The 9,082-nt window shown below is 53.0% G+C and overlaps 1 protein-coding gene across 1 annotated transcript in view; it reads right to left on the bottom strand.

The window, feature by feature from the left end:
- Positions 1 to 6,505: 6,505 nt before the first annotated feature.
- The window catches only part of PCGF6 (polycomb group ring finger 6), a 36,172-nt gene continuing 33,595 nt past the window's right edge, over positions 6,506 to 9,082 (bottom strand). Inside the window, exon 10 of the mRNA XM_021709059.1 lies at positions 6,506 to 7,665. Within this exon, the coding sequence (XP_021564734.1) occupies positions 7,609 to 7,665 (57 nt within the window). The 3' untranslated portion in view covers positions 6,506 to 7,608. The remainder of the gene's footprint in view (positions 7,666 to 9,082) is intronic.

The following is a 9,082-nucleotide window of genomic DNA, read 5'->3' as shown; positions in this document are numbered from 1 at the left end:
ATGAGGTCTCGCTGCCCAGGCGGGTCTCAAACCCGCGGGCTCAGGCAATCCACTCACCTCAGCCTCCCAAAGGCGCAGGATTACAGGCTGAGCCACCGAGCCTGGCAGAAGTTGATTTCTGAGTTCGAATCTAAGGAGCTGAGCCAGTCTTCGAGGTCTTTCTAAGGTGGCTCTGCCCACTATCCAGGCTTTTACAGTTCCCTTTTGTAAGTCCAGAGTTGTTAGTACCTATATATTAGCCACAGGAACAGCAGAGCATTGTACAGAACTTGAATTTCAGCTGTATTTATTGATAGTGCCATTTTTTGGTCCAGACTTCCTCGTGCTAGATATCAGAGGTAGCTCATAGCTTTTTTTTTTTGTTTTTTTGAGTTGGAGTCTCACTCTGTTGCCCAGACTGGAGTCCAGTGGCTGCTCCCGGCCACTGCAGCCTCAACCTGCTGGGCTCCGGCGATCCTTCCGCCTCAGCCTTCCAAGTAGCTGGAACTACAAGGCGCACGCTACCACGTCTGTCTAATTTTTTGATTTATTGTAAAGATGAGGTCTCACCAAGTTGCCCAGATGGATCTCGAACCCTCAGGCTCAGGCAATCCACTCACCTCAGCCTCCCAAAGCGCAGGATTACAGGCTGAGTCACCGAGCCTGGCTAGCTCATAGCTTTTATCCGTAGGGCCTGACAGAAGCATTAATCAAGCTTGCCATGGAGTAAAGGGAGTTTACAAGTCTAAGACATCATGCATTATGCAAAAGTTATACAAATCACAAACCTTATGACCACTCAGAGAAAGGGAGTCAACGGGATTTGCGTCTTTAACTGGACTGGGCATAGACTACAGGGAAGTCGAGGATCCCCTGAAGTGACTTCCTGGGAATGCACAGGAGATAAGGGGAAGCCACCTTTTTTTGGCTCTTGGGAATATTGCTCAGGAACTTTGTAAAGGAGTGCTTGAGCCCCTGCCATGCCCTTCCCTAGCGGCCGCGGCAACACGGACAGACGTCAGCGGGTCTCTGTAGCAGTTCCAGCCAGCGGCCAGTCATTGCAGGGGACAGAGAAGTGTTGCTCCTTAGATGTGCTAGTTTTTTTTTTTGAGTTGGAGTCTCACTCCACCACCCAGACTGGAGTGCATTGGCACGCTCCCGGCCACCACAGCCTTGACCTGGGCTCTGGCGATCCTTCCATCTCAGCCTCCCAAGTAGTCGGAACTACAGGCACACACTACCATACCTGGCTAATTTTTGATTTATTGTAGAGACGAGGTCTCACCAAGTTGCCCAGGTGGGTCTCAAACCCACGGGCTCCGGCAATCCACTTGCCTCGGCCTCCCAAAGTGCTGGGACGACAGACTAAGCCACCAAGCCTGGCCTGTTTGGAGTTGGGGCCTCCCTCTGCTGCCCAGGCTGGAGTACAGTAGTGTAATCACAGCCCACGGCAGCCTCAACCTGCTGGGCTCCAGTGATCCTTCTGCCTCAGCCTTCCAAGTAGCTGGAACCACAAGTGCACACTGCCACACCTGGCTTATTTTTTGATTTATTGTAGAGACGAGGTCTTGCCAAGTTGCCCAGACTGGTCTCGAACCCCTGGGCTCAAGTCATCCTCTCGCCTTGGCCTCCCAAAGTGCTGGGATGACAGATGTGAGCCACTGCACCCACCTGTTTTGCTTTGTGTAAGAGATAGGGTCTTGCTCTATTGCCCAGGCTGGAGTGCAGTGGCACAATCAGGGTTCACCGCAGCCTCTATCTCCTGGGCTCAAGAGTCCTCTTGCATCAGCCTCCTGAGTAACTGGGATGCACGCCACCACGTCCAGCTCCCTGCCTTAATGTCTTTTCTGGGGGAAAAAATATGTTCTTGGTATCCTTTGTCTTCATCTTCTCACTTAAAATATTTTCAACTAGCTTTTCTCTTGGGAAAATGTCCCATAGAATCACTAGAAGAAAAGAACTCTCTTTCCTCATTTCAGTGAAGACAGTATTATCTCAACAACTCCTGTGAGACCACAGACACCATCAGACAAAACCAAAATGCAGTAACAGTCAGGCCGTGGTTCCCATCCCCTGTGAGCATCTGGCAGGCTCCCAGGAGATCGATATGGCATTTCATTTGTGATGGACTTGCAACCTCCGTGGGCAGGAAATGCAGATTTTGCCAGTGCAGGCTTGGAGACACGCCAACAGCAGCCCAGCTCACGTCCACAACACCCTGAGGGAGGATGGGTGAGGCCCTCTGAGTCCTGGCCTCCACGGAAAACAGAAAACAGAGGCTTTGGAGGTGGCTCTGCTACCAGGGCTTTTCAGGATGACAAAATGCAGTATCGTAGCTGTCATCATGAGACTTTATTTATTTTTTCAGTCAGGGTCTCACTCTGTTGCCCAGGCTGGAATGCAGTGGCACAATCGTGGCTCTCCGTAGCCTCAACCTGTTAGACTGAAGTGATCCTCCTGCTTCACCTTCCCTGTATCTGGACTAGGGGCGTGTGCCACCTCACCTGGCTAATTTTTTTTTTGAGTTGGAGTCTCGCTCTTGCCCAGGTTGGAATGCAGTAGCATGCTCACGGCCACCGCAGCCACAACCTGCTGGGATCAGGCGATACTTCCACTTCAGCCTTCCAAGTAGCTGGAACCACAGGCACACGCTACCACACCTGGGTAAGTTTTTGATTTATTGAGGAGATGAGGTCTTGCCAAGTTGCCCAGGCTGGTCTTGAACCCGAGGGCTCAGGCAATCGTAATTTTTTTATTTTTTCTAGAGATGAGGACTCCCTAAACTGCCTTGGCTGGTCTCAAGCTCCTGGGCTCAAGCGACCCACACGCCTCAGTCTCCCAAGTGCTGGGACTACAGGCATGCGCCACCGCACCTGGCCATCCTAAGAATTTTAAGGAAGAAAAAAGTAACAGACCCAGTGACACTAGAACATCTACGGCCCACAGCATTACTTTTGGGAATCCTAAGTCATCACCATCAGAGGGGGAGGAGGACGGATCATTTTGGAGCCCGCAGGAAGAATCGCTGGAGACTAGACAAGAACGCATCCAAGTCTGCAGGTGGACAAGGAGGCTGAGGGACACAGGGGAGGCTCAGGGAGCCGGGGCCGGAGGAGGGGTGCGGACGGACACTGCGGAGGAGGTGAGTGGCCGTGGCAGCAGCAGGGCTCGAGAAACTTGCTCAGGGCACAGCCCAAGTGGCGGCCACCCACGATGCCACTGGCACCCTAGCTTCATGCCCCTTCAGGTAGGGAGAAGGCAGAAACGGTGGACCTGGGTCGGGCATGGTGGGACACCCGCAGTCCTGGCACTTTGGGCGGCTGAGGCAATAGGATGCTTGAGCCCAGGAGGTCAAGGCTGCCATGAGCTGTGATCGCACCAGTGTACTCCAGCCTGGGCGACAGAGTGAGACCCTGTCTATAAAAAAATCTAAAGGCCAGATGCAGTGGCTCAGCCTGTCATCCCAGCACTTTGGGAGGCCGAGGCGAGAGATTGTCTGAGCCCAGGGGTTCGAGAACAGTCTAGGCAACTTGGCGAGACCTCGTCTCTACAATAAGTCACAAAAATGAGCCAGGCGTGGTGGCGTGCGTCTGTAGTTCCAGCTACTTGGAAGGCTGAGGCAGAAGGATCGCCTGAGCCCAGCAGGTCAAGGCTGCGGTGGCTGTGAGTGTGCCACTGCACTCCTCCAGCCTGGGTGACAAGAGTGAGATTCCAACTCAAAAAAAAAAAAATTTAAAAAGCCAGGCACAGTGGCACATGCCAGGGGTTGGAGATGAGTCTGGGCAAACCGGCGAGACCTCATCTCTACAATAAATCAAAAAATGAACTGGGTGTAGTAGCTCACGCCTGGCATCCCAGCACTTTGGCAGACAGAGGCAAGAGGATCACCTGACCCCAGGGAGTTCAAGACCAGCCTGAGCAATTTGGCGAGACCTTGTCTCAGTGTGCCACTGCACTCCAGCCTGGGCTATAGAGTGAGACTCCAACTCAAATAAAAATAAAAATAAAAGGAGCTTTGAGCTGTCCCAATCTTTAGCCACTGAAGTACGGCCAAGTCTGCACTTCATAGACTCTTCCTCGTGAACATTTGTGCAGAGCTGGGCATTTCGACGCTGCTTCTGTTCCCTGTGAACGTTCCTGAGCCTCCCACCTCATCTCAGCTTGGACACAGGCCACCCACACCCGGCCCCAGGCGGCAGAGGCGAGGTGGGAACAGGGAAGTGTGGAATCCAAATGAGTCAACACAGGCATTTGGGACTGGTTGGTTCTTTTTTTTCCCCTTTAAGAGACAGGGTCTTGCTACATTGCCCCCGTTGATCTTGAATCCCTGGCCTCAAGCGACCCTCCCGCCTGGATCTGGCAGAGCACTGGGACGGCGGGCGTGAGCCCCTGCACCAGGCTCACTCGTCGGTTTCTGCCTGTGCTCCCCCTTGCTTGAGTCTAGTCCGCTTGAGTCTGGCTGTCGCTCCCGCCACACTGCCGCTTCAAGCCACCCAGCAGCACTTGCGAACCCCTGCCTGCCAGTCTCCGGGTCTCTCCGGATCGCCGTGCCCCTCGCCCACCATCAGGACACGCAAAGTGTGCCCCAGCCCTGGACACAGATGCCTTGGACACGAGGACCTCACTCCACTGCTGTGACTTGGCCCTCCTGCGGACGTGGCCCCGGTACACAAGCGACTGATCTGCAAGCCGGTCACCCAGCAACCTTTGTGTCTTAGTCTACTACCTGGTGGGAACTGCAAGCCCAAGGACCACCAGTTCCCTCCTTGGTGCTGTGAGATCCTTGGCGGTCGAGGCCAGGAAGGAGGGAAAGGAATGGAGGGCGGAGCGTTCCGGAACGCACAGCACTCACCGGTCTGTAAGTTTCCAGCTTCTTGGCCATGCTGCCATCCGCAGGCTGAGTCCTTGAGGATACACTGTCCTCTTGAATCCTGTCGTTCACACGATGGTGAGCGAGCACTACTTCTGACTTGTGCATTGCTCAAGTTTGTCATGTGATGGCATTTCGTCGTCTACCTTTAAGGAAAGAAGCATTTTCCCATGTTTCCATAAGCCACAGATGGGGCAGCCACCTGAGGCCAGCGGGGGAGTGAATGCCGCTTACCATGCTCTGCGGTGAGCCTTGGCAGATAAACTCCTCCTTCAACAGGCGCTCAAGTCCTGGGTGTCCAGAGACCCCGTATCTAAGCACTAGCGCCTCCCCGCGCCCCAGTCGGCTCTCCTGCTGTGGCAGGGAGGGGGCTGTGCAGGAAGGGGAGCCCTGCAGGCTGGTATCCGGGTCCTGCCCACCCCAGAGGCCCCAGGACTGTCCTCGGCAGACTCCTGGGAGGCGAGCCCAAGCCCCAGGAGTGTCCTGCCTGGTACGCATCTCTGCACGCCTGAGCCTTGGGTCCACACGACGGTCTGAGTTACTGCAGAATCCACGGTGGACGCCCTTTGACCTCCCTGGGGCCTGGGCCGTGCTGCACCCACTTGACCATGGGGCTGTGGCTCTGGGGTTCCCACAGGTGCCACCGCCTACTTTACTGACTCCTACAGACACCTGGACACGAGGTGTGAGGGAGCTTGTTGCCCCATGCCTGCCGGAGGAGGGAGGGCCACTCCCGCAGCTCACTAGCCAGGTTTCCCAACTCGTGCCCACGCCCACTTCCCTCAGGCTCCATCATCTCAGCGTCGTGAACTATGAGAGTCTACAGCTCTCCAGGATGCTGCGATCCTCACAGGTGGCCTTGGAGGCTAACATGGGAGTAAGACCACCGCTGCCACTGGTCCACGGGCAGGAAGACCAGCATCCGGGAGGCGCAAGTCCCCACGGCCCCACGGAGGGCAGCGCGGTGCCTGCAGGCAGCCGACAGCCCCCCCCGCCCTCATCCCACCACTCGCCCTAGGCTAGGGGACACCCAATACGGTGTCAATGCTATGTAAGTAGTTGCTACACAGTATTTTAAAAATCTGTACAGCCAGGCGTGGTGGCTCACGCCTGTAATCCCAGCACTTTGGGAGGCAGAGGTGAGAAGACTGCCTGAGTTCACGGGTTTGAGACAAGCCTGGGCAACTTGGCGAGACCTCTCCTCTACAGTAAATCAGAAAAATTAGCCAGGTGCAGTGGCGCACACCTGTAGTTCCAGCTACTCGGAAGGCTGAGATGGAAGACTCGCCTGAGCCCAGCAGGTCGAGGCTGCAGTGGCCTTGAGTGTGCCCCTGCACTCCAGCCTGGGTGACAGAGTGAGACTACAATTCAAAAGAAAAAAAAAATTCTCTACTCTTTCTTGCTGTTGTATTGTTATTTTTAAATTTTTTCCCAGTAGATATGGAGGACTGACTACTAAGTAACTTATGCAAGAAATATTTCAGAGGCAACGAATTCTACAGTTATTCTATCCATGGTCAAGTGACAGCATCGGTTAAGTCAGTGAAGGTAAAAATGCTGAGTAAGTGTCTATTTGGTAGCAGTTTCATTTTGATTTGTACACCCTGACTCAAAGGATTTCGATTGCTTTATAAAAACCCACAGTAAACACTAACATTTCAAATAGGTTAAAATAGACTTTTATTAACTGTCAGAAGAGATTTATACACAATGCCCGAATTCTTTACCAAGAATCGCCCATCCTTGTTCAATCTGCAGCCGTTTCTGTGCCGTCTGGAGAGCGAAACGGGGCCTACAACATCTTTTCCCCTCCAGGATCACACGGCTAAGTTTAGGCAAAACTGCACTTAAGACTGAAGTCTGCATGGAAGTGAGCCCAAATGCCCTTATTCTTTACCCCAGTGATAACATAATGAAAAAGTAAACATTAAACTGACTTACTGAGGAAACAGTGAACACAAATCCTGTAAACGTCTCAAACACACCCAAACTTTTGTATTGCCTTCAGAAGCAGTGCCATCGCCAAGTATCGGCAACCACGCCATGGACTCAAGTAAAATGAATGTTAAGAATAAAAACATCGTCACAAAGAAGCACCTCTTCTTGTAAGACATATTAGGAAGTTTATTACACCGAGGGCTTGTGGTACAGACCATAAACGCCTCAGAAGACAGTCTTTCACACAGAACAGTGAAAATCCTTCCACCTGAGAGTGACTGACACCGCTGTGGTGGTGTTGCTCGTATAAAAGAAGTTACATGTTCAAAATATGCTGGCAGTGCATAAAAGTGGCCAATGGTCCTGGTCTTTGAGAGCACACCTGCAGGTGAACAAGTCTGGCTCCGACCCTTCCATTCAAAAGCAAACCCCTTCTCCAAAAGGATCACTGCCCAACGGAGGCACGGCGGAGGCACCGGTGGAGGCTGGTGGTCCCCGGGAAGGAATGTGGCTCAAAGAAGCAAGCGGGAGCCAATTCACCTCAGAGATGGCAGCAAGACGGCAACACACGCATCACCACAAAGAATGTTGGAGCTCAACACTCTGAATCTGTGCCCTGAGCTCTGGAGGCTTTTTACCGTCTCTGGTACAGATGCTCCGTCGTCCATGCTGTGCTCGCCAACGCTGCCGTTCCTGCGCTGGAAGTAGAAAAGCCGCATGTGCAGTGCCATGGGGTGGTGGCAGGGACACCTCCGTGGACTCTTTGGTGAGGGGCCGTCCTGCAGGTGCCGCCTGCCTCTGCCCCAAGGCGTGCCCTGACCTCAGGTTATCTTCAGAGGAGACACCACGAGCCCATAGTGAAGGACCAGCAGGCCATCCTGGAAGGGGAGAGACGGTTTTGCAGTCCTTGAAGCCATTATGTCAACGACGAAGCCAAAGCCGACATGTTCTTCATAAACCGACACTCGTGAAGCTGATGGGAGAGACAGAGGGACCACACACACACACACTTGCACACTCACCAAGCACTCCCTGGGGGTGTGTCGACGACTCTCAGGAACCGACTCTGAGTCGATGGCACAGCCACAGCCAGCCAGCGCTGCTGGTGACAGAAAAGCAGCAAGAAAAGCAGCAGAGTCACGCCTTTCCCCCCAGATGTGTGCACATGGGCTCTGCTGGAGACCTGCTGGGCTCAGGCGATGCTCCCGCCTTAGCCTCCCAAGCAGCTGGAACCACGCCTGGCTAATTTTTTGATTTATTGTAGAGACAAGACCGCACCAAGGTGCCCAAGGCTGGTCTCAAACCCCTGGGCTCAGGCAATCCTCTCACTTCAGCCTCCCAAAGTACCGGGATGACAAGCCAGAGCCACTGCGCCCGGCCCAGAAACCAGCTTAAAGGATTTCCCACTGATCGAACTGGGGACAATATGCGCATCAAAATAATTAAATACAATAATGATTATAGGCTACTAGAAATGAATTTATGAAACTATTCCAACCATTGATGGATGGACAGAAAACAAGGAAGATATTTTGCTAAAAGTGAAATGCTGAAGGTTGATTGACAAAATGTGGAGATTGTGCTAAGATTGGGGTGGGGGAGGGATTATTTTGCAGTCATCAGGGTAAAGAGTGGACCAGGCAAAAATCATCAGTGGATATAACATCTCAGATTACAAGTTGATGAAGAACAGGGTGTTTACTTAAACCGGCATCACTTACACTTCTAACCTGTATGAGATGTCTGTTGTATTTCTGTCTGATGCAACATGCACGAACGTGTGAATATTACCTGTCTACTCTCAAGCTTGACATCTCCCTCCTAGGTACTCTTCCTTCTACATGTCCGGTGACAGCGTCTCTTAAACACAGGTCAGCTCCTGCCGCCCACCACCCCGGCCCGAAACCCCCTTGCCAGCAGTCTCCCTGATTGCCCCACTGAAGCCCAAGGCTCTCATCACAGCTGGGGGTCCTGGGTCACTGCCCCGACAGTCTCCCTTCACCCACCGCCTCTTGGCTCTGCCTTGAAGGGCAGGTGATCCGCTCAGCCGAGAAGGCCTGAGGCTCCCTAGGCCTGTGTGTCAGTGAGGACAGCAACTGCACTGCAGGCTGGGTCGTTCTGAGGCATGCTCTCACCCTGGTCTCCAGGGTGTCTAGAACAGTGCTCTGTAAATTATCATGAACCGAAGCTGTATTTTCCACCCATCCCATTGATGTTCTTCACTTCTTGATTTACTTAATTTCTTTTTTTTTTTTTGAGTTGGAGTCTCACTCTGTCGCCCAGACTGGAGTTCAG

The sequence above is a fragment of the Carlito syrichta genome, unplaced genomic scaffold (assembly GCF_000164805.1).
Source record: "Carlito syrichta isolate Samal-C Ts95f unplaced genomic scaffold, Tarsius_syrichta-2.0.1 Scaffold155233, whole genome shotgun sequence".
Lineage (NCBI taxonomy): Eukaryota > Metazoa > Chordata > Mammalia > Primates > Tarsiidae > Carlito > Carlito syrichta.
Note: the sequence above shows the minus strand (reverse complement) of the source record. Positions and strands in the feature narration are given on the sequence as shown.